The sequence below is a fragment of the Anguilla rostrata genome, chromosome 16 (assembly GCF_018555375.3).
Source record: "Anguilla rostrata isolate EN2019 chromosome 16, ASM1855537v3, whole genome shotgun sequence".
In the NCBI taxonomy this organism is placed as follows: Eukaryota; Metazoa; Chordata; class Actinopteri; order Anguilliformes; family Anguillidae; genus Anguilla; species Anguilla rostrata.
The window spans coordinates 5,137,277-5,163,209 of NC_057948.1; the positions used below are offsets into that span (position 1 = coordinate 5,137,277).

Consider the following 25,933-nt stretch of genomic DNA (forward strand, 5'->3'; position numbering starts at 1 on the left):
TAGTAGCAGCAGTAGCAGCAGTAGTAGTAGTAGCAGTAGTAGTAGCCGTAGTAGGGCGCAGTAGCAGTAGCAGCAGTAGCAGTAGTAGTAGTAGCAGTAGTATTAGTAGTAGGGCGCAGTAGCAGAAGTAGCAGTAGTAGCAGCAGTAGTAGTACTACAGCGCAGTAGCAGCAGTAGTAGTAGCAGCAGTAGTAGTAGTAGCAGTAGTAGTAGTAGTAGGGCGCAGTAGCAGCAGTAGTAGTAGTAGCAGTAGCAGCAGTAGTAGTAGCCGTAGTAGGGCGCAGTAGTAGCAGTAGCAGCAGTAGTAGTAGCCGTAGTAGGGCGCAGTAGTAGCAGTAGCAGCAGTAGTAGTAGCCGTAGTAGGGCGCAGTAGTAGCAGTAGCAGCAGTAGTAGTAGCCGTAGTAGGGCGCAGTAGTAGTAATAATGCGACCTCTCTCTCTCACGCTAACAGATGTGTCGGTGAGCCTGCTGTCCCTGGTGGTGACGGCCTGCGGCCTGGCCCTTTTCGGGGTTTCCCTCTTCGTGTCCTTCAAGCTGTGCTGGGTGCCCTGGCGGGGCCGCTGCCTCCTCCTGGTGGGCAAGGACGGGCAGGCGGAGCGCGAGACCGTCTACTCCGACGGCGACGGCGCCGCCGCCGACGATGAGTACGGGCCGGACTGCGCCAAGGAGGCGGCGCTCGCGCCTGCGCCGGAGTCCGCCATGAAGATCAGCCACACCTCACCCGACATCGCGCTGGAGGCCCAGTCCAAGGACAAGGAGAACTGCGTCCACAGTGCCCGCATGCAGCGGCAGATCACCGAGCCCACCTCGTCCGCGCGGTCAGTCCCTCCCCCCCCGTCCCCCGTCCCCTGTCCCCCACGCATGCTCTCTCCACCCCGATAACCATTCAACTCCTCAGGACTTTATTAACCCTTTGACGAGTAGATTTTTTGGAATGTTTTTCTTCAAAATTCGAAGTCAGTGCTCTAGAACTCCATTGCCAGATTGTGATTGTGATTGTGATTGTGATTGTGATTGTGATTGTGACATCAGCATTGGAATGTTCGGTTCAGAACATTCCGATCACACATTTGTGATTTCACGCCGTGAAAGGGTTAAAGGGAATGTTTACCCAGAACTGAAGAAGAAACTGTCGCGCAGGCAAACACCCAGAGGGCGGTGAGCATAATCCCGTTATATGACAACTTTATATAAGCTCTATAAGACAGCCTTCAAAAATTTTAACTGAACCACACCGGATGATGCGCGCTCCACACCTCTTTAAAATAAAAAGCGCGTGCACGTGTATGTTTGTGCTGAAATATACTGTGCTCAAATGTACATTGCAAACTTTGTCTTTTATACCTATGCAATTTTGGTGAAATTCTTGATGGAATGTCCAAAAGGGGAAGCCCATTTTTTTCCAAGCACGACATAATTATAGAACCCTTCGACGTCGAGCTCACGAGAACCTATCAAAGTCTTTTTTTTTTTGATCATTGTCAAAATAAAAGTCAGCAGCCACATATGCATTTCACAAAAGCGGGTGAATTTTCCCATCAGCCTCTGTGCTAATGTCCAGGGTGGTCCAATGGTGCTTAACTGCTCCAGGCAAAAGATGTGTCTCTGTACAGTCCTCCATTCCTCCTTTGCCTTTGCCCTCATTCCAGAAAACAACGAATTAAGTGTTCAGTGAAATGAAGTCTCCTTGAATTAAGTGTTCAGTGAAATGAAGTCTCCTTGAATTAAGCTGAATTTAAACTGTACGCATTGTTAGAGGCACACAACAGGAGGCGTTGCAACGCGGGAGAATTCAAAGTCCTGGAAAAAAATCGGTGACTGTAGCACTGGAAGTAAGAGGCACTCTGTGAGAGAGGCATTTCATTGACCTTAGTTGAGGAAGGTAAGCACAGAAATGTGCAGGTTTTTCGGGAGAACATAAAGATTTCGGACAACCCCCCCTACCCACCCCTCACCCCCCCCATCCAACCAGACAACAAGCAGATTTTAGGTGAAGGGGTACTCATGCGTTTCTCTCCGTCTCCGTCCGAAGGCACAACTCCATCCGGCGGCAGATGAACCTGTCGAACCCGGACTTCAACGCGGCGCAGTTCCAGCGGCAGGAGTCCCTGCCGGGCCTGGGCCTGGGCCTGGGCCTGGGCCTGAGCCTGGGCCGGATCAAGCCCGAGCTCTACAAGCAGCGGTCGGTGGACGGCGACGAGGGCCGGCGGGGCGGCGGCTGCGGGCGCCTGCACCTGGTCCTCAAGTACGACTGCGACCTGGAGCAGCTCATCGTCAAGATCCACCGGGCGCAGGACCTGCCCGCCAAGGACTTCTCGGGCACCTCCGACCCCTACGTGAAGATCTACCTGCTGCCCGACCGCAAGACCAAGCACCAGACCAAGGTGCACCGCAAGACTCTCAACCCCGTCTTCGACGAGGTCTTCCTCTTCCCCGTGGCCTACGGCGAGCTGGCCACGCGCAAGCTGCACTTCAGCGTCTACGACTTCGACCGCTTCACCCGCCACGACATCATCGGCCAGGTGGTGGTGGACAACTTCCTGGAGCTGAACGACTTCCCGCGGGAGACCAGGCTCTGCCGGGACATCCAGTACGTCACCTCGGTGAGTGCCTCTCCCGGGGGTTTCCTGGGGGATATCCGCCAGGGGTGGAAGCGCTTCGGGGCCCTTCTGCATTTTAGGGCTCCGTGCGAATTGCCTGACGGTAACGCGTACGCCGAGCATTCGTTTCGAACCGGCGAATGAGAAGCGCGCTCTGAAAGGGGCTTTTTTTTTTTAGATGAGAGCAGAGGCACTCCCGGGAGCCTTCTCTTCAGGGCGGGGCGGGTTCTACGGGATTTTTAGAGGTGAACAGAGCATGGTAAATGGTAAATGGACTGCATTTATATAGCGCTTTTATCCAAAGCGCTTTACAATTGATGCCTCTCATTCGCCAGAGCAGTTAGAGGTTAGGGGTTAGGTGTCTTGTTCAAGGACACTTCGACACGCCCAGGGCGGGGTTTGAACCGGCAAGCCTCCGACTGCCAGACAATCGGTCTTACCTCCTGAGCTATGTCACCCCCTACGAAGAGAACACGGTGTAGGATCGATAGCGCCGTTAAAAATGGTGGCCCACGCTATCGACTGGAAAAACGAACAAAAAAGATCTAAATGCGACGATGATTTTAATGTTGCGGAAAAGGTCTTGCGCTTGTAGACGGACAGGGACGGAGCCATATTGTAGGACGGTAGCGTTGAACATGGATCGATCCACAATCGGATTCTGATTGGCTAGATAGGTTCATTCAAAATTCGGACCATTTATGTGTAATGACACAGGTGTAAAATACACTGCCCTAACACGGAGTGACGCGTGCTGTACTGTGTGTGCTGTTTTTACCGAACGGTGACTTGATCTTGGTGCTGAATTGCTGACCTCTGTAAACAGTTTTGAAGGAGAAAAACTTCCGTAACAAAGTTAAGAAGCGTTCTGATTCTGATCCAGGCCAGAGTTAGCGCACCGGAGCACACCTGCTGTCTGTATTTTTTGGGGCCAACTGCTCTGTGAGAAGTTAGAGACCGCGCTGGTTTTTCGAGGAACTTTCTTGCCCTTCAGCGAGGCGGGGCCCGTGCCTGTCGCTGGCCCATATAGCAGAGCGGGTTAATGCCTCTGTCAAAGTAAAAATAGTAAAAGGCTGAGTTCAGTTTGTCTGCACCCCCCCCCTCCCACCAGTTCCCCAGTCTCAGAGAGAACTAGACACCTGAATGATTACTGCCTCCGAGGCAACAGCACAGAGTGATCTGCGCTCTCCCCGGCAGGGAGACTTGCAGAAAACAAAAAAAAGCGCAGGAGGAAGGGAAAAAGGTTCCGGGAGAGGCAGAAGTTAAAATTGTCCAGCGTCACTTCGACCATAACAGAGTGCGTGCGGGGCCCAGTGGGGGGACCACGCGTACTCTGCAAAAAAGCGGATTTAACGCTGAACGTCGTACTGTGTGCCGGGTTAGACGTTCAGCTCGCGTTCAGCCAGACGGCTTGAAGGCTGTTTTCAGTCATTGTACGCAAGTTAACCTGCGGTCTAGTTATGAAGTTAACCTGCGGTCTAGCTGTACGGCACTGGAAGAGTTCAACTTTCTTTTAAGGTTTTGCTTATGTTTGTTCTTCTTAGCTGTACTTCTTTCTGAACATTCAGCCAGTCAACACCTGTGAAATATGGGGGGGGGGGGACAAATTCAAATGAGTGCGATGTGGACGACAAAATGGGGTTCTGGTCTAAGACGTGCAGTTTTGATAGCTCATCGCTTAAGCAGTGCGTCAGTGCCTCTCAGGTGCCTATGCTGCAGGTTGACCGTGAAAGAACTTCCACGTTCTTCCACGGTGCTTTTCTGGACCGGTCCTTGGCTTTCCTCAGTCCCTCTTTAAGAAGGCTGTGGCGGCGTGGCTCACAGGCTGGGCGTCTGCTGACGTTAGCCGTCCCCGAGGAGGGGCGCCGAAATCCGTTTCCCGCCTGACGGAAGCCGGCGAGAGAGGCGCCGTAGCGGACGTGGCGCGAACGGCCGGGAAGCGGCCGGAACCGCGTTTTCGCCGGTCGTCGTTTTCGACCGTTCCGTCGGTCGTCGCCGACGCGCTCGGCGACCGGTGGAGCGCTCCCTCCGTCTTTTTGGTAAATGGTAAATGGACTGCATTTATATAGCGCTTTTATCCAAAGAGCTTTACAATTGATGCCTCTCATTCGCCAGAGCAGTTAGGGGTTAGGAGTTAGGTGTCTTGCTCATTACATTACATTACAGGCATTTGGCAGACGCTCTTATCCAGAGCGACGTACAACAAAGAAGTGTTCTTGCTCAAGAACACTTCGACACGCCCAGGGCGGGGTTTGAACCAGCAGTCCTCCGGCTGCCAGACAATCGGTCTTACCTCCTGAGCTATGTCGCCCCACATTTTCTCCAAGCAAGGCGATCGTCTCGTCTCATCATCCCATCTTCTCTTCTTCCCTCCCTGGGGTGGATCCTGCAGCCTGAATTACGCCTGAATTACGGAGCGCTAACCGCTAAAGCGCTAATCCAGCGTCAGCATCGGGGGCCAGGAGTGCAGGAGTCTCGGGGTCACGAGGGCGCGTCCGTTTCCTCCCTGTCGCTCTCTTCTGCGTCACGCCGGGGGCTACCGTCGTAGCAACCTAGGGGGGCAGAGCCTGTCCAAAAACAAAAAAAAACAAGATCTAGAAACGAAGGATCTTTTCTCTCCTGCTGTTAATGCAATTTAAGTCCGTATAAACCAGGTTACAAGAAAATACAGTGGGGGGGAAAAAAAGCAAAGGGACTTGTGGGTGATTTGATTCCGGGCGTCAGGCTCAATGACATCGTCAGCCTAATGAGTTTCTCCGTGAGGTCAGACCCCGTACGCGAAGGAGTCCTCGCCGAAGACCCAGAATGCATCTGCGAAGCCCGAGGGACGCTCAGAACGCTTGTCCCAGGCCCCCCCGGGGGGGCCACACGGGGTCCCTTTCAAGCCTTCGGAACTAGGGCAGACCGCCAGGGGAATAGCAGACAGGAAGCAGGCAGACACACCCCCAAATCACACTCGCAAATCACTCCACAGACTTGGGCCTGCTCCATGTGCTCTTTAAATGGTGCAATGACAGAGCCTCTCTAACAGAGAGAGAGAGGAAATCTGCCCACAATTTGAGATGCACTCAGAGACAGAGAAGCTGCCATTCCTTTTGGGAGAAAGAAGGGAATGTGTAGATTTGGCAGCCACTTGCCACAAACTGAGGGACAGGGAGTAACACTGACACCAGAAAAGTAAAATTTTTATAGTTCATTGACATTTTGTATGGGTTATGTTCTAGATGTAGAATTTTATTTCTGTGGATTGTCTGGATTTTATATTTTTTCTGTTTATTGTAGTTAAATTGTTATTGCCTGTCTGTTATATTTGTCATGTGAGTGAATGCTTTGGCAATGTAAGTGTACCCTTACCATGCCAATAAAGCTTATTGAATTGAATTGAATTGAATTGAGAGAAAGAGAGAGAGAGTCGCTCTAACAGAGAGAGAGAGAGAGAGAGAGAGAGCCGCTCTGATAGAGACAGAGAGAGAGAGAGAGAGAGAGAGCCGCTCTGATAGAGACAGAGAGAGAGAGAGAGAGAGAGAGAGCCGCCCTGCGCGTACTTCCCAAAACGAGTTCACGCGCCGCAAAATGTCCACCCCAGGGGCGTCGAACTCGTGTCCCAGAGGGCCGCTGCACTTTTGGGTTATTATTTGCGGTTTCCTTTCAGTCAGCATTCAACATAAGGCAGACACTGACGGACAGGCCCCGGCCTACTCTGTGCTGGGCAGCTGCAGCCCTTCAAGGACCGCGGTCTCTTTCTCTGGCGACAGCGGCGATATTTCACCAGCCTGTGAGGGTGCCGGTCCATTTATATCCCAACCTAGTTCAACAAGGAAAAAAAAAAAAAAAACCGAGAACTGTTAGTCGCTGTCAGAATGATTTACAAAAAAACAACCCCTAGTGTTGCCGAGTAGTCATCTGCACACCCCTCAAAGCACGTTTCAACATGGTGTTCAGTTTTTGCTTATTGTAAACAGTGTATCGTAAATGTTTCTGGGCACGACCAGAGTTTAGCACTGGGAACGAATCCCCCGGTAGCTCCTTTGTGTTCCGCATATAAACAGTGATTGAAAAGACCATAGAATGAGTGCAAAAATACCATAGAATACAGGGCGTGCAGCCATGTGGTCTGCTAAGGGACATTCAGGCTCTCAGCACTGGCAGTGTCGCTGCAGCTAGCGTAGCTAATGCGTTCTGTGTATAAAGCAACTGCATGGGAAGCGGAAGGCTGACGGTGTGACCACAGACGTTATTACAGACTCCAGCTCATACATTCCTATCTCCCTCCCTCTTTTCTCAACTGCAGGAGGCAGGGCCGGCACTAGGATTTTGGTGGCCCTAAACAATTCTGTGGGATGCATTCTAGCGGGGGTGGGGGGGTTCTCTTGGTAAAATCCTTCTTACATTACATTGTTGTGAAATGTTCTGTTGCCATTACATTTCAAATTTATACCGCTAGTTCCGTGACAGGGGATGAATAACGCAGTTACGAAAATAACGTTATTTACCTCAGATAAACATTGGATCGTGTGGCCCCCCCCTTGCGGTTGTGGCCCTAAACATAGCGTTTATGCCACGGGCCGGCCCTGACAGGAGGTTCTCATTCATAAAAGTGGTTCCCAGTGTTTCCTATACATGCTGAAACTCAATTGTACTTGCTTACGACGCTAAAAACTTTTCTTTCGCCATCAGTGAAAAGGAAGTAGATTCAAAAGCTAGGAATGCGGAGCTGAGTTTTTTGACTGGTGCTGTAGGATAGTACAGCGGTTAGGCAACTGGGCTTGTAACTCAGAAGTCACGGGTGCGATTCCCCGACGGGGCACTGCCAGTCGTACCCTTGAGCGAAGAGACTTCGCCCGAAAAGGATCCAGGAAGTATCCAGCCGTATAAATGGATTATATGCAAAACGCAAGCTGTTTTAAGCCGTAATGCTATTGGGGGCGCGAACATCGACGCACCTGTGCAGAGGGTCGATGCCTGCCTGCCACTTGGCCGTCCTTGAGTCTGCACCACAGGACAGCGACAGAAACAAATGTGTGTGTTATTCCACACCCCCCCCCCCCCCGTTTCCCAGGGGGCCCTGTGGATACCTGTATCAATGGCGCTCAATGACAGGTGATAAATTACAGGGCAGCCCTCTCTTTGGCCCTGTACAGCCTCAGATGTCTCTTTAATAGAGGTGGAACTGAAAACGATTACTACAAATCGGTGGGTTTTTTTTTTGGTGGGGGGGGGGGGGTGAATAATTATAGAGGGAAGTTTAAGATTCTACCTGTGGGAATCACACCTCCAACTTCTGAGTTACAAGCCCAGTTGCCTAGCTACTGTACTCTCCTGCAGCCCCAGTCCAAATGCTCAGCTCCGTGTTGCTAACTTTTCTGACAGCTCTACCTCCTTCCCATTTATGGCGAAAGAAAAATGTAAAATATTTAGTCGAAACCAAGTGCAATAGGGTTTCAGGATGTTCAGGAAGCACTGGAAATTCCTTTTTATTAATGAGAACTTCCCGTACAACTGACTTGCTTGATTTGGGCCAAGTTCAATTGTCGGACGATTCAAAGATGCCATTTTGCGCAATGCTTTATAGAGAGAGAAAAATGCTACTTGTGAGCACGATGGGGTTTATGGGTAATGTAGGGGTACCATTTTAACCTTTCTAACTGGAATGAGGTGATCCTGGGAGATAACTGTAACGATAATTTGGAGAATCAGGCCAACATCATTAGCCTCTACCAAATGCTCACTTGATCCAAACTCTGCCTATCTTTAGTACAAGAGGTGACCACCAACATGCTGCCGTTACTGAACGTGGGAGCAGTAATACTATGGTTATATGCGTTTCGCTGCTACTTCCTGTATTTGAGGATGTAGGTATACTGCCCTACAAGCCTAACTGCAGTAACTACGCAAAGGGTAAAACTGAGAAAAGTGGCTTTAAAGTGTTTTAACTGGCCAGCCGTCATGGTTTTTGGGCATAAAAATTACCTCATGAATACATGTACAATTAGTGCAATATCACTAATATACCTATAACCCATTTGGCTGGCCAGTTAAAACCCTTTAAAGCCATTTTTCTGTTTTACCCTTTACGTAGTTACTGCAGTTAGGCTTTGTAGGGCAGTATAAACACTTTGATTCTTCAAGTTCTTTGGGCCCTTTCATGTGGAAATACCATTTGACCTTTTTCCACTTCCTTCATTTCGGAGAAACCGATACCATCTCGGGCGAGGAGGGAAACTCCGGAGATTTCTTTATCGCGAAAGCCGAGGAAGTTCAGAGTGCGGCGTTTCGTCTTTGCCGATTCGGTTTTCTCCCGTCTTCTCATTTGGAGATTTGCTTTCCGTTGTTTCGCTGGATTTGTTGGCTTGCTTTTTCGATCTGCCAAGCGTGTGAACAAAGAAGTAGTTAAACTGCTTCTCCCTCTCCTTCTGTCTTCTCACTCCCTCTGCTCTCCACACACACACACACATACTTACCCACAGTTGCATCTGTCTTTCTAGATAGTTTCGCTGAAAGTTTTCTAGATATTCGCTGCAACTCAGCTTGATAAAACACACCTTGCATGTTCATCTTTGTGCTGTTTCAAAACACCAAAGATTTTACACTCTAAATTCAACAGTAACATCACTTTCCAAATATAATCCCGCAGTTTCTCGGACACCTGCAGAGCTTCATTTCATCAAACGTCTTCATTTTGCTTCTATCGAAGGACGCCAAGCTGTGTATCCTATATCCTCTCCTGGTATGAAACTTGTGTGGTGGTAATGTGAGGTCGGTAGAATGCAACCTTTCGTAGTGTAAATATTGCAACTTGCTTTATTAAACCACATACCAGCTTCGAAGTTCATAGTTGAGGTATTGATGGGTGAATTTCTATGGCATAAATTAGCGAAGATGGATCCACAAGGTCCGTTTCATCAGGGTGAGCTGCAGAGAATATCTAGTGTGTAGCACACTAGTGTAGTACGGAGTGTAGCACAGTGGGTAAGGAACTGGGCTTGTAACCGAAAGGTCGCAGGTTCGATTCCCGGGTAGGACACTGGCGTTGTACCCTTGAGCAAGGTACTTAACTGAAATTGCTTCAGTATATATCCAGCTGTATGAATGGATACAATGTAAAAATGCTATGTAAAAGTTGTGTAAGTCGCTCTGGATAAGAGCGTCTGCTAAATGCCTGTAATCTAGGAAACTCATCACATTTCAGCAAAACTATCTGGCTGGACGGATACTACTCCAGGTAAGTGTAAACATGGATTTCATTTTTTGGTGAACTGCCCCTTTAAGACACGCTGCCAGTCTATAAGAGAGGAGGGAGCTAATAGCACAGACATGTTGGTGAAATATGGGGGTTAATGGAACATAGGTATAAATTACAGCCACATCCAATCCAGAAATATAACAGGGTGGAGTCGCCGTGGGAGATAAAGATAGAGCTCACTGATTGGACACAGCAGAAGACCAGGCCAAAACAGACTTGGAGCCAGTAAAATGGAAATACTGGTGAATAATTACGATTATGTGAGAAAGGTAGACGATATACAATCTCTTGTTGTGAGTACATCTGAAGCTAAACAAGTCAGATGACAAACATGGACTGTGGACTGGGATCTTATCCAGCTAGGTACTGTAAGCATTTTAACAAAAGAATTTTGGAACATCTTTGTTATTTACAATATCAGAAATACCTCCATTTTAAAAACAGCCCGAAGCTGTTATTATTGTACCTCTTTGAATCACATTTAGAAGTCCCATGGCTGGCTGTAATGTTTGCGTTTTTCAAAACTGACTTTTATGCAAGGCCGAGGAACTGAATGAAGAAATTGAAACTGTGTCCAAAGCACATTCAGAAAAACTATGAGAGGGTGTTTTCAAAGCGATAAGCAGTTGCTCGTTAAATTCCATGCCCGTGTTTTTACAAATGAACACATTTCCATACACAGTGAAGCAGCGCTGCTTCATTTATTTTAATGAATTCCCTTGGCCCCCCCCCCACCCCCCCACCCCCCACCCCTTCTCCCGCTTTGGAACGCCTAATCGCATTCGTAATCAGCTTTCCTCGTTGCAGCCGCCGCGATCCATTTTTGGAGAACGCAGACGAGCGCGCGCTCCAAAGCACGTGATGTCAGCTGACGCTCGTCATCTCGCGGAAGCTGGCGAGCGGGGCCTGCGCAGGCGTGAGCTGGAGGAATGCGTTTCACGTGCAGGTCAGCGTGCAGATCGCAGGCGTTAATGAGTGTTCAGTGGCTGTTATCCTGCCAGACGGAAACGCTCCCATTCTGAAAAAACGCTATCGCCAATAACAGTTTCCAGACTGTGAGGCCCATCCATGCACTAGAACAGTTCCTTAACAGATACCAGACTGTGGGGCCCATTCATGCACTAGAACATTGCCTTAACAGATACCAGACTGTGGGGCCCATCCATGCACTAGAACAGTGTCTTAACAGATACCAGACCATAGAGCCCATCCATGCACTAGAACAGTGCCTTAACAGATACCAGACTGTGGGGCCCATCCATGCACTAGAACAGTGCCTTAACAGATACCAGACTGTGGGGCCCATCCATGCACTAGAACAGTGCCTTAACAGATACCAGACTGTGGGACCCATCCATGCACTAGAACAGAGCCTTAACAGATACCAGACTGTGGGGCCCATCCATGCACTAGAACAGTGCCTTAACAGATACCAGACTGTGGGGCCCATCCATGCACTAGAACAGTGTCTTAACAGATACCAGACCATGGGGCCCATCCATGCACTAGAACAGTGCCTTAACAGATACCAGACTGTGGGCCCATCCATGCACTAGAACAGTGCCTTAACAGATACCAGACGGTGGGGCCCATCCATGCACTAGAACAGTGCCTCAACAGATACCAGACTGTGGGACCCATCCATGCACTAGAACAGAGCCTTAACAGATACCAGACTGTGGGGCCCATCCATGCACTAGAACAGAGCCTTAACAGATACCAGACTGTGGGGCCCATCCATGCACTAGAACAGAGCCTTAACAGATACCAGACTGTGGGGCCCATCCATGCACTAGAACAGTGCCTTAACAGATACCAGACGGTGGGGCCCATCCATGCACTAGAACAGTGCCTTAACAGATCCCAGACTGTGGGGCCCATCCATGCACTAGAGCAGTGCCTTAACAGATATCAGACTGTGAGGCCCATCCGTGCACTAGAGCAGTGCCTTAACAGATCCCAGATTGTGGGGCCCATCCATGCACTAGAGCAGTGCCTTAACAGATACCAGACTGTGGGGCCCATCCATGCACTAGAGCAGTGCCTTAACAGATCCCAGATTGTGGGGCCCATCCATGCACTAGAGCAGTGCCTTAACAGATACCAGACTGTGGGGCCCATCCATGCACTAGAGCAGTGCCTTAACAGATACCAGACTGTGGGGCCCATCCATGCACTACAACAGTGCCTTAACAGATACCAGACTGTGGGGCCCATCCATGCACTAGAGCAGTGCCTTAACAGATACCAAACTGTGGGGCCCATCCATGCACTAAGCAGTGCCTTAACAGATACCAGACTGTGGGGTCCATCCATGCACTACAACAGTGCCTTAACAGATACCAGTCTGGGGGGCCCATCCATGCACTAGAGCAGTGCCTTAACAGATACCAGACTGTGGGGCCCATCCATGCACTAGAACAGTGCCTTAACAGATACCAGACTGTGGGGCCCATCCATGCACTAGAGCAGTGCCTTAACAGATACCAGACTGTGGGGCCCATCCATGCACTAGAGAAGTGCCTTAACAGATCCCAGACTGTGGGGCCCATCCACGCACTAGAGCAGTGCCTTAACAGATACCAGTCTGGGGGGCCCATTCGTGTACATATTAACCATCTGTCCAGCATGACTGTGTCTTTCTTTGGGTGCTTGTGTTGTAATGTGTGTGTGTGTGTGTGTGTGTGTGTTGTAAAGGGCAGTTCCCTGTTGTAAAGGGAAGTCCATTTCTCTCTAGCAGACCGAAAGAAGAATTCCTAATCAATGGATGGAAATGATTCACCGCCCAGCATGGCGGCCCGTGGAGAGAGAGACCTCCGCTCGCGAAAGCGGCGTCTATTTTTCGCTCAAGGAGACGCTCTTCGCAGCTGCTCCCCCGGACCTTGGGAAAACAATTATCGACGTTTCCTCGAACGCCCGGAGCTTCAAAGCCTCCTCGCCGTCGACAACAGCGCGCCTGTTTTTCTTTAGTCCCGTCATCCCTCCCCCCCCCGCCACCCTCTTCTGGCCAGACAGCGACGGTTTAATGAAAGACCAAGGCGGCGAAACGGGGTAATGGAGCGATCGATACAGCCGTCCCGTCCTGCGTAACACATCTTAGGTCGCCAGCGCCGCCTCCTCACCCGCCTGAGGTCAAACCCACCGTAAACAGCGACCGAAATATAAAGGGACTCTGCCTAATGCGTCGGAAAGGGATGCATCCCCCGCCCTACTCTTTATTTCTCTAAATGGAGGGGGGGTGGGGGGGTGGAGAGATGGCGCCTATTAAAAGGTGCTTTACGAAGTGGAGGAGCCCTAGAGGGTGGGGCGGGGTGGGGTGCGGCAGGAGGAGGTGCGGGCCAGATAATTACCCACGATGCACTGCCTCCGTTCAGCGCCCGGTCCCGCCCACTTCTCCAGGGCCCCCACTATAATTTCGTCGGGCGGGTACCGGCGACCGTGATTTCACCGCCGAGCTGATGTAAGCGCTGGCGAGTGAGACGGACGCGGGCCGTCCTACACTGAAGACGGTGATTGGATTACCGGGCTGCGAGGGCCCACCCATGAAATTTCCACTGCACTTTTGGGGGTGGAGGGGCGGGGCAGACTGTATGGGTGATTTGCAGCAGGGTGTTTTTTTTGAGACGCCGCCCCTCCCCCCCCCCCACTTCTTGCCGCGCTACTGCCTCGTCTTCTGTTTGACACGTGACTCCTCGTCATGTGACTGTTTACCATTTGTCTGTTTATGGTTTGACTGTACCAGAATGCTGCATCCATGAGTCACAGTCAGAATGTCACTGTACCAGAATGCTACATCCATGAGTCACAGTCAGAATGTCACTGTACCAGAATGCTACATCCTTGAGTCACAGTCAGAATGTCACTGTACCAGAATGCTACATCCATGAGTCACAGTCAGAATGTCACTGTACCAGAACACTACCTCTGTGAGTCACAGTCAGAATGTCACTGTACTAGAACACTACATCTCTGAGTCACAGTCAGAAGGTCACTGTACCAGAATACTACATCCATGAGTCACAGTCAGAAGGTCACTGTACCAGAACACTACCTCTGTGAGTCACAGCCAGAATGTCACTGTACCAGAACACTACCTCTGTGAGTCACAGTCAGAATGTCACTGTACAGAACACTACCTCTTGGTCCAGCAGAATGTCACTGTACCGGAACACTACCTCTGTGAGTCACAGCCAGAATGTCACTGTACCAGAACACTACCTCTGTGAGTCACAGCCAGAATGTCACTGTACCGGAACACTACCTCTGTGAGTCACAGTCAGAATGTCACTGTACCAGAACACTACCTCTGTGAGTCACAGCCAGAATGTCACTGTACCAGAACACTACCTCTGTGAGTCACAGCCAGAATGTCACTGTACCAGAACACTACCTCTGTGAGTCACAGTCAGAATGTCACTGTACCGGAACACTTCCTCGGTGAGTCACAGTCAGAATGTCAATGTACCGGAACACTTCCTCGGTGAGTCAGAGTCAGAATGTCACTGTACCGGAACACTACCTCTGTGAGTCACACCCAGAATGTCACTGCACAAGAAGACTGTCTCTGTGAATCCTGGATGTAGGTCTGTATCTCTGTGAGTCAGGTCAAGGTGGGGGTCTGCAGGGCTGCTGTTGTACCAATGCTGACAGTTGCTGTAGCTCAGCTCATTTGTCTCATCGAATCGTTACCGATTTCGGATACGGACCGAAGCGAGCGCTCTCCAGGAAAGGGTCTGCCGTCTCACCCCCCCCCCCCCCGGAATACGGCGCGTTTGTCATAATTAGCCGCCAGACGCGGCTTTTCGTCGATGTGCAGACCCGATGCCGCTCGCGGGCAAGGCGACGGGGTCTCTTCTGTCAGCCACAAACGACCTTTCCTCAAAGGAGCCAGCAAGTGGGCAAAGCAGGACTCATTGATTTCTTTGAGCTGTATTTTCATGAACGGTTTCATCAATACGAAGCGCGCATGAAAATACAGAAACTGTAGAGTCGGGATACCTGAGGCTATGCCCAGGCCTTCACTGATCTTCATCGATGTCGCGTATGAAAGTACCAGAGGAATGTCAAATTAACTGAATACGTAATTTAAAAAAAAAACTTTTTTGTAAATGCTGTAAATTTCAATACCGGTCTACTTCCTGGCTTGTGATATTTTCTCGGGCGTTCTGTGTGATTTCTCTTTTCACTGCATCCTCCCCTCAGGAAAAAAGAAAGAAAAAGAAAGAAATACTCATATTTTCACAAAAATGGTTTGCGTTTTCTCTGATTTTTGGCAAGTCAAGATTTTCCAGAATTTTCTGTTATTTAATGTATCTTTTAGTTAAACAGCTAACTAGAATTGCATCAAACAGCTAACTGAAGTGCCTCAAACTATAAGAATGGTATAAATAAAAACAAAGATGACCATCCCTGGTTTGCAGACAGATACCCTTTGCACACCTCTTGCACTCAAACAAAAATCCATCTCAATATTTTGTCTGCATTTCCATGCCTTGTGTTAGCTGAGATTTATTGGAAATGTTTCTTCTATGTAAATGATGGAGATTTAGTAAGAAAGCAAGTTGGAAGTTTAGCTAATTAGCTCACAATGACAATTACAGTACGTAGATGGGTACTGTAATGGTTAATACCATAAGCGTACTGTGAAGTGTATTAAATGCATTGGCCAAGAGGCAGGAATACACCCTGGACAAATCATCAATCCATCACAGGGCACACACGCCATTCACTCACACCTACGGGAAAATTTAGAGTTTCTCGGGTGTCCTTGGACCAGAGTACCCACACAAACACAAGGAGAACTCCACACAGAAACCACACAAGGGATTCAAACCTGGCACCTGCTTCCCATGAGGTGACAGTGCTATCCACTGTTCCGCTGTGTTGCCCCTACACCAATGTAATTGCTGCACATCAAGCAAAACAAAAAACCAACACAAGTCTTCTCCTGCATAATAAATATATCACTGTAACTACACATTATATGAGTTGCTGTGATTACAAAGTTTGTCCTTCATAATTCAGAACTACTTTAATTACAGTTACTAATTAGACTACTGAGTCAAAAATGGCAACAGACTACATGCCTGATTTTGACAATGTGAGATTTTTTTGTATACTTTTCTTGATTGTTGTTAAATGTTATACTCACTAATTCACCTAATTTACACATGACATGACACGCGGTAACATACACAAATACCGCACACATGTGCACACACACCAAGTCTATATGTTTATTCTATGTTTGTAGTATTGCTTTGGCAATATATATGTAAATACATCATGCCAATAAAGCTCATTTGAATTTGAAGATGATCTCAAGTAGTGCAAATTTGTGCCTTATTGTATTAGGATGCGCTGGTCTTCATGCGAAATTGTGATCTTTTTTCCAACAATTGCAATTCAATTAATTTTTTAAAATCATAATTGAAAGACTTGTAGGCTACAATGCGAAACAGATTCTGAAAGTAGGCCATAATCAATTGGCATGATGGCAAAAACTATTGAAAACAAGATAAATGTTGAAAATAAGTCAAGTTTTAAAGACTGCAAATTTTGCATAGCCTTTTGTGGCATTAAAATTTACAGCAAAAACATACATATTTGCTGTAAATTTTACCCTCTGTCAAATTTAGACCATAGTGCTATGCAGATCTACAGCTATATACTGTATACAGGTTGGACAGTAAGTATTTGTTCATTGTACAGTAATATTGCCGTGAACTACGGTAATAATTTAAAGTGTATGTTGCATTTGCTACCGAGCACCTAAAATTCATGATAGACTGGGAGCTAGCGTAACTTAGCTTCGGTGTCAGTGGCCAATACGATATGCCATAATAGGACTAATGAGCAGGTTTAACGATTGGGGTCGCAAACGGGGATGAGAAAAAAATGTGTACCGTTGCTGCCGTGCCTTGTTCCAGTTTATCGTCTCGCAGAACAGTAGAGAGGGGGGTTTTAATCGGGGCGAGAGCCGACCCCGTTCTCTCACGCGCAGCCGGCCGCGTCTGATTGGGCGAAGTGCAGCGGGACGCGACGTCGGCCTCTCCCCCACTCACTTCGGGATCAGTCCCCGAGGCGAGTCCGACTCCCAGCCGCCTGAAAGGGGAACGGCAACGATGCAGCGCTAACGCGCGCGCTTTCCGGGGCATCGGACGCCGGGGCGCGTCCAATGGGGAGGCTGGGAATTTGATTGGCCACCCCAGGTGCTGGCCCCAATTTTTTTTTTTTTTTTTACCTAAAATAGGATATTACCATTGGCTAAGATAACTTTTGGCAATAGTGTGCCCCCCCCCCCACCCTACCTACTGAGTCTGTGACCCCCCCTGGCCACCCCATGAAGAAAATCCTGGTACCCCGTCTACACCCCCCCCCCCCTTTTGTTATGATGCAGCGAATGTTGCTTCCTATTCTTCGATGCAATGAGGTCTCATCAGTGTACTGTTATAATGATAAGCTTGATGATGATAAGATGATGAGATAAGATCTTTTAGCGTGTTTATAAACTGGCGTCGTAACCTCAGTATTACTCAGTGTGTTTATAACTGGCTTTATAACCTCAGTATTACTCAGTGTGTTTATAAACTGGCTTCATAACCTCAGTATTACTCAGTGTGTTTATAAACTGGCTTCATAACCTCAGTATTACTCAGTGTGTTTATAACTGGCTTTATAACCTCAGTATTACTCAGTGTGTTTATAAACTGGCTTCATAACCTCAGTATTACTCAGTGTGTTTATAAACTGGCGTCGTAACCTCAGTATTACTCAGTGTGTTTATAAACTGGCTTCATAACCTCAGTATTACTCAGTGTGTTTATAAACTGGCTTCATAACCTCAGTATTACTCAGTGTGTTTATAAACTGGCTTCATAACCTCAGTATTACTCAGTGTGTTTATAAACTGGCTTCATAACCTCAGTATTACTCAGTGTGTTTATAAACTGGCTTCATAACCTCAGTATTACTCAGTGTGCCTATAAACTGGCTTCATAACCTCAGTATTACTCAGTGTGTTTATAAACTGGCTTCATAACCTCAGTATTACTCAGTGTGTTTATAAACTGGCTTCATAACCTCAGTATTACTCAGTGTGTTTATAAACTGGCTTCATAACCTCAGTATTACTCAGTGTGCCTATAAACTGGCTTCATACCCTCAGTATTACTCAGTGTGTTTATAAACTGGCTTCATAACCTCAGTATTACTCAGTGTGTTTATAAACTGGCTTCATAACTTCAGTATCACTCAGTGTGTTTATAAACCGGCTTCATAACCTCAGTATTACTCAGTGTGTTTATAAACTGGCTTCATAACCTCAGTATTACTCAGTGTGTTTATAAACTGGCTTCATAACCTCAGTATTACTCAGTGTGCCTATAAACTGGCATCATAACCTCAGTATTACTCAGTGTGTTTATAAACTGGCTTCATAAGCTCAGTATTACTCAGTGTGTTTATAAACTGGCATCATAACCTCAGTATTACTCAGTGTGTTTATAAACTGGCTTCATAACCTCAGTATTACTCAGTGTGTTTATAAACTGGCTTCATAACCTCAGTATTACTCAGTGTGTTTATAAACTGGCTTCATAACCTCAGTATTACTCAGCGTGTTTATAAACAGGCTTCATAACCTCAGTATCGCTCAGCAGGGAAGTGATTTATTGCCTAGCTGTGGACAAAATGCAGTCATTATTCTTTTATTACTGCCTGACTGGGAGGAACTGGGATTGTAAACATCATGTGCGAATAATGCAGGCTATTATTCGGTTTCTACATTCTCCATTTTAAGAGCAAACGAAAAGCTTGCCCAGCTCCACGTTCCTCTGGATATCGATGGCATGACTTTCATGGGTGTGGTGCTATTTAACGGCCGTGGCATTTCTTCTCGGGCCGTGGCATTTGTCAGTGGGCATGGTGAGCCCTGTAGGGACGGCCTTAGCTTTACATTATTTACACTGGCTGGCGAAGCAGAGACGGAACGAGAGGCCGGAACTTTAATCACTTCTGCTCTGGAAGTGTGATAGCTGAACAGGCTAACGGGGCTAGCCTCACAGCGGGCGGCACATCCAAACGCAACAGAGGACCGGCACGATTAAAAGAGGGAGATCAGTGGAATGAGAGCACCCACATCAGGCCAATTATTAATGAAATATTAATGCAATAAATCACATTTAACTGGTTAGAACTATATATACCCTCACATGATAACATATGCATTCTCACACACACACACACACACACATGCCCACACATACACACACACACACACACATAAACATACACACACATTCACACACACATTCACACACACACGCACACACATACCCAAACAAACACACACATACCCACACAAACACACAAACACACACACACACACGCCCACACATACACACACACACACACATATACACACACACACTCACACACACATTCACACACACACACGCACACACATACCCAAACAAACACACACATACCCACACAAACACACAAACACACACACTAACACACAGAGACTAACTGTGCTGCGTGTGGGCTGTTTTGCGGTTAGCCCTACTGAAGCGCGACAGACAGACGGGCTTTAGGGAGGCTTTCTGCAGCGGCGGTGGGACCCTCCAGAGGCAGCAAGGAGGGTCCCCAGGGAGGGTGTCCCCGTGTCAGGAGTTCCCAGGACGAGGGAGGTGTCCCCGTGTGACAGAGGGAGGTGTCCCGCTGTACAGAGGGAGGTGTCCCCGTGTGACAGAGGGAGGTGTCCCATGTGTACAGAGGGAGGTGTCCCCGTGTGACAGAGGGAGGTGTCCCCATGTGACAGAGGGAGGTGTCCCCTTGTGACAGAGGGAGGTGTCCCCGTGTGACAGAGGGAGGTGTCCCCGTGTGACAGAGGGAGGTGTCCCCATGTGACAGAGGGAGGTGTCCCCGTGTGACAGAGGGAGGTGTCCCTGCTGTACAGAGGGAGGTGTCCCCGTGTGACAGAGGGAGGTGTCCCCATGTGACAGAGGGAGGTGTCCCCTTGTGACAGAGGGAGGTGTCCCCGTGTGACAGAGGGAGGTGTCCCCATGTGACAGAGGGAGGTGTCCCCTGTACAGAGGGAGGTGTCCCCATGTGACAGAGGGAGGTGTCCCTTGTGACAGAGGGAGGTGTCCCCGTGTGACAGAGGGAGGTGTCCCCTTGTGACAGAGGGAGGTGTCCCCGTGTGACAGAGGGAGGTGTCCCCATGTGACAGAGGGAGGTGTCCCCATGTGACAGAGGGAGGTGTCCCCGTGTGACAGAGGGAGGTGTCCCCATGTGACAGAGGGAGGTGTCCCCGTGTGACAGAGGGAGGTGTCCCCGTGTGACAGAGGGAGGTGTCCCCGTGTGACAGAGGGAGGTGTCCCCGTGTGACAGAGGGAGGTGTCCCTGCTGTACAGCAGGAGGGCCCCAGCAGAGGCTCCTCGGTGACCTTTTCCCGGTAATCGCTGAAAACCCTCCAGCCGAGAAGCACCTGGGGCCCAGGAGAATTTGCCGGAAGGACGGCGGCCTGCTCCGTCAGGCCCTCTCCTCCCACAGCTGGAGGCAATTAAGAGGCGTGACGGGACTTAGGTGCCCGAGATAAATGCCTGAAAAATTAAGACCAGGCCTCGTCCTCCTAACAGGCGCTGTTATATATATATATATATATTTTTTTTTTTTTTATTGTTTATTTTTACAGGGACAGTGCACAATTAAAAGGTAATTGCACCAGAGTTAGCTAGCAGCTAATTTACATCTGTTGTCCCTGGGCAGGTATACAAATGACAACCAAAATCAACACTGACAGAGTACATTTTACTCAGAGTACATTTGATCCCATATAAGCTCCGTTGGAGTTGAAGTAACACTTAGCATTTCATTGTTCGGGGTGAAGGGGTGAGAATGTTTCCTGAGGTCCCCAAAAACATTGTGCTGTAATGGTGGAAGGATGGGGTGGCCTGGTGCGGAGGGCCTTCCACGTGAGATCATTTCCTGGGGCCTTGAGATCCCTGGCGACACCCCTCTGATTGTACTGTTCACCGTGACAGAGAACAGAAGCATCTTGTCCTCCCCGAGCCCATCTTCATCCAAAGCGAAAGGTAAAGCGGTGAAACGGAAGCCAGACGCCTCACCGGTGGAGGTGTCAGGGCTCTGGGCCAGGAACGCTGCTCAAAACATTTTGCATGGCGTGGAAAAAAAAAAAAAAAAAAGAAAGCGCTATTTTCAGAGAGGTGATAATTGAACAGCCGCTCTCGACGCGCGAAACAGACGCTTCCTCGTTCCCGCGAAGCCCGCGAAACGCGTCCGCCGACCCGGAAGGCTTTCCGGAACGAACGGGAGGAAACCCCCCGTCTCACGGCTCGGAGTCCTCTTTGCGCCCCGGACCGAGGCCGGTGTCCTGCCGACATGCTCAATGCATTACATTACAGGCATTTAGCAGACGCTCTTATCCAGAGCGACTTACACAACTTTTTTACATTGTATCCATTTATACAGCTGGGTATGTACTGAAGCAATGCAGGTTAAGTACCTTGCTCAAGGGTACAACGGCAGTGTCCTTACCCGGGAATCGAACCTGCGACCTTTCGGTTACGAGCCCAGTTCCTTACCCACTGTGCTACACTCAGTCCAATGCTTGTGTGTTGATCTTCTCGTTGGAGCGCAGAGAGTCTTTGGTCGCGCTCGTTTACGTTTTTGCTTGTTTTCAGGATAACGTGGACCTGGGAGATCTGATGTTCTCGCTCTGCTACCTTCCCACGGCCGGGCGGCTCACCATCACTATGATCAAGGCGCGGAATTTGAAAGCTATGGATATCACGGGCGCGTCAGGTAAGACTTTGCGTCTCCTCTCAACATCGCTAGTCACCTTTTTACATGGATGAACACTCTGACACTTAGCTGAATATCCAAGTATTTGGACTGCAGCATCATGTAATCACCATATTCCTATAACCAGTATAACCACATAAACCAGTATCTCAGTGTTGAGTAATCAGTTTACGATGTGAGATATTCCTCTAATTAATATATTGAAACAAGATACACCTTATTCAGGCTGAATCTCCAACCGAGAAATATATCACATCTGTACGTTTGGTTTCGCAGAGGAATCCTGGGCCATCGTTCAATGGCTAGTTTGTTGTCGCGGCTTCATCCAAAAATCCCTTCTGGATTTGTGCGAGACTTCGTTTTCCTGACTCGGTCAAGAAAGATGTGTGCAAAATGCGATTTCTCGAAGTGAGAAAGCACCGTGGAGTTAATGTGTTTAAAATGAGCTCCTGAGATCATACAGGTGCTGCTGAAGGCCATGGCAGATCACACTTTGCAAAAGGGCAAAAAATAAAACAAGGTAGTGCAAAAAAATGAGTAACCCTTTCCAAAATGATGCCTTTACATTAGAAACATTTAGCAGACATATATACAGTTGAGGTCGAAAGTTTCCATACACCTGCAAAGCAAATTTATTTCATGGCAGTTTTGAGGTTCCAATTATTTCTACAAGTCTTATTTTTCTTTGATGGAATGATTGGATCTTATACTTGTTTGTCACAAAAAAACATTCATGAAATTTGGTTTTGTAATATATTTATTGTGAGTTCTCTGAAAACAAAAATATACAAACAGGTTCAGAAATAAACATACAGCAACTTAAATTATCTATTTTGATGATATAGAAAGTTGTGACAATCAAATTTCCTTTGTGGCATGGCCCCTTAACTCCTTGTGAGTGATCATGATTGACTACAGCTGATGACTTCTCTGAGGCAATTTAAAAAGGGCTCGTTAGTCACAACCAGCCTGCACTACAATGGGAAGGTCAAAAGAGCTCAGCATGGATCTGAAAAAGCATATCATTGACTTGAACAAGTCAGGAAAGTCACTCGGAGACATTGCAAAGCTGTTACAGGCACCAAGATCTACTGTGCAAACCATTATTTCTAAGTTTAAAGTGCATGGAGTGGTTGTGTCACTGCCACGAACAGGAAGAAAACACAAGCTCTCCCCTGCTGCTGAGAGAAAATTGGTCAGGCTGGTCAAGATGCAACCAAGAATCACCAAGAAGCAGATCTGCAATGAATTGCATGCTGATGGAATACAGATATCAAAGTCCGCAGTCAAACATGTTTTACATCGCCATGGTCTGAGAGGCTGCTGTGCAAGAAGGAAGCCCTTGCTCCAGAACCGGCACCTTAAGGCTCGACTCAAGTTTACAAATGACCACATGGACAAAAATACAGCCTTCTGGGGGAAGGTCCTGTGGTCAGATGAGACAAAAATTGAGTTATTTGGCCACAATGACCAGAGATATGTTTGGAGGGAACAAGGTCAGGCCTTCAACCCCAAGAACACCATCCCTACTGTCAAGCACAGGGGTGGTAGTATTATGCTCTGGGGATGTTTTGCTGCCAGTGGAACTGGTGCATTACAAAAAATAGACGGAATCATGAAAAAGGAGGATTACCTCAAAATCCTTTAGGACAACCTGAAACCATCTGCTAGAAAGTTGGGTCTTGGACGCAGCTGGGTCTTCCAACAAGACAATGACCCCAAACACACCTCAAAAGTGGTGAAGGAATGGCTAAACTAGGCTAGAATTAAGGTTTTAGAATGGCCTTCACAGAGTCCCGACCTCAACCCCATCGAGAACATGTGGACACTGCTGAAGAGACAAGTCCGTATCAGGAAGCCAACAAATTTAGTCGAACTGTACCAATTTTGTCAAGAGGAGTGGTCCAAGATTCAACCACAAGCTTGCCAGAAACTTGTGGATGGCTACCAAAAGCATCTACTTGAGGTTAAGATGGCTAAAGGTCATGCGACCAAATATTAGAAGCGCTGTATGTTTATTTCTGAACCTGTTTGTATATTTTTGTTTCAGAAAACTCAGAATAAATATATTACAAAACCAAATTTCATGAATGTTTTTTTTTTGTGACAAACAAGTTTAAGCTCCAATCATTCCATCACAGAAAAATAAGACTTGTAGAAATAATTGGAACCTCAAAACTGCCAGGAAGTAAATTTGCTTTGCAGGTGTATGGAAACTTTCGACCTCAACTGTATATAAACTGCATCAATTTACGCTGCTGTATTTATAGTGAAGCAATGCAGGTTAAATACCTTGCTCAGGGGAATCGAACCCATGAGCTTCAGGTTACAAGACCAACGCCTTGCCCGTTATACTACACTGCTGCCAGTGAATTTACAGGGAATGTCGTCAATAAACAACGCACAAACACATTTACATAAACACGTTTTATGGACGCTGCGATCACGGCGTAGACAGGAACACTGGCCGCCGTCATATTTTTGCGGCGCAGGTTAACAGGTTGTTTATGTGGATGTGGTCAGTCCGGTCAAGACCGCCGCCTCTCTGGTACTCCCGCGAATGAACCGCGACATCGCTGTTACCGGCAGAGGCGGGGTAACCCGGCTTCAAAGAGTAAAGAGACTGACCGTGTATTTGCTCCACCACCATGCACTAAACCAGCCGACTCTAATTAGCATAACTCTTCAGCATGATGGGAGACCTAATTATTGTAATCAGCTGGTTTAGAGCAAATACATGGTCAGTCTTTTTACTCTTTTGAAGCCGGGTTACCCACCTCTGGTTACCGGCGCGCGTCTGTCGAGATAATGATGTCCGCGGCAGCGCGAGCAATCCAAGCGGAGAAGCGTGCGGTGACGTGACAACCGCTGCCGCTTTCGCGAGGCGCCTCCGCGCACGTCCGTGACGCGGACCGACGGAGGGGGCGTCGCGTTCTGGCGGTTCTCTGTTGTGAAACGGGACCGTGCGTCCCACATACACGTGCTGTTCTCCCGGCCTCTGCTACACACATTCTACTTCATTCTGCAACCCAGCAACAGCATTACAGCAAGAGAACGTGGTGCGTTCGCGGTGATATTCACCACAGTACGCGCAGAGGCTGGTCACGCGCGTGCAAACCCGCCTTCATAACCTCGGGATAGCTCAGCCTGTGTAAGCCCCCTGGGTCTGACGCGGCGAACGCTGCTTCCTTTTCTGCGATGCCGTGAGGTCTCTGCTGTTATAATGATAAGCTTGAGACCCGCTTTCTGTTTTCCACCCATTATGTCTTCAGCAATGGTTCCCCTAGGTTACTGAGGCACTGCCACATTGTGTGAAATTGCCACCTTTTTTATCAGCGTTTTTTAATTATCTTTCATAGCGATGTCATGTTAGCGTGCTTTCCATAATTGGGTACAGTTTTAAAGGGTAAACCGCCTTCATAATCTCAGTGTGTGTATATAAACTGTCTTCATAAACTCTGTGTGCATAAACTCCCTTCACAAACTCTCAGTGTGTGTGTAAACTCCCTTCATAAACTCTCAGTGTGTGTGTAAACTGTCTTCATAAACTCTGTGTGCATAAACTCCCTTCATAAACTCTCAGTGTGTGTATAAACTGTCTTCATAAACTCTCAGTGTGTGTGTGTATAAACTCCCTTCATAAACTCCCAGTGTGTGTGTATAAACTGTCTTCATAAACTCTGTGTGCATAAACTCCCTTCATAAACTCTCAGTGTGTGTATAAACTGTCTTCATAAACTCCCAGTGTGTGTGTATAAACTGTCTTCATAAACTCTGTGTGTATAAACTGTCTTCATAAACTCCCAGTGTGTGTGTATAAACTGTCTTCATAAACTCCCAGTGTGTGTGTATAAACTGTCTTCATAAACTCCCAGTGTGTGTGTATAAACTGTCTTCATAATCTCTCAGTGTGTGTGTATAAACTGTCTTCATAAACTCTCAGTGTGTGTGTGTATAAACAGCCTTCATAATTTCAGAATCTCTCATTCTGTATACAAACTGCAGATGGTATGGTATACACTCCTAAACATTCTATTCCTTCTTGGCTCGTCTCTTCCAGATCCTTACGTAAAGGTTTCCCTAATGTGTGAAGGACGGAGGCTGAAGAAAAGAAAAACATCCACAAAGAGGAACACGCTGAACCCCGTCTACAACGAAGCCATAGTCTTTGATGTCCCGCCAGAAAACATCGACCAAATTAGCCTTTTAATAGCTGTGATGGACTACGACCGGTGAGAACCCAGACCACAGAAGAATTTG

At 47.9% G+C, this 25,933-nt stretch overlaps 1 protein-coding gene across 1 annotated transcript in view; it reads left to right on the plus strand.

Moving 5' to 3' along the window:
* The window catches only part of LOC135242599 (synaptotagmin-9-like), a 56,032-nt gene that overhangs the window by 25,078 nt on the left and 5,021 nt on the right, over nucleotides 1-25,933 (plus strand). Inside the window, exons 2-5 of the mRNA XM_064313750.1 lie at nucleotides 453-819; nucleotides 2,034-2,604; nucleotides 21,553-21,673; nucleotides 25,734-25,908. Coding sequence (XP_064169820.1) covers nucleotides 453-819; nucleotides 2,034-2,604; nucleotides 21,553-21,673; nucleotides 25,734-25,908 — 1,234 coding nt within the window. The remainder of the gene's footprint in view (nucleotides 1-452; nucleotides 820-2,033; nucleotides 2,605-21,552; nucleotides 21,674-25,733; nucleotides 25,909-25,933) is intronic.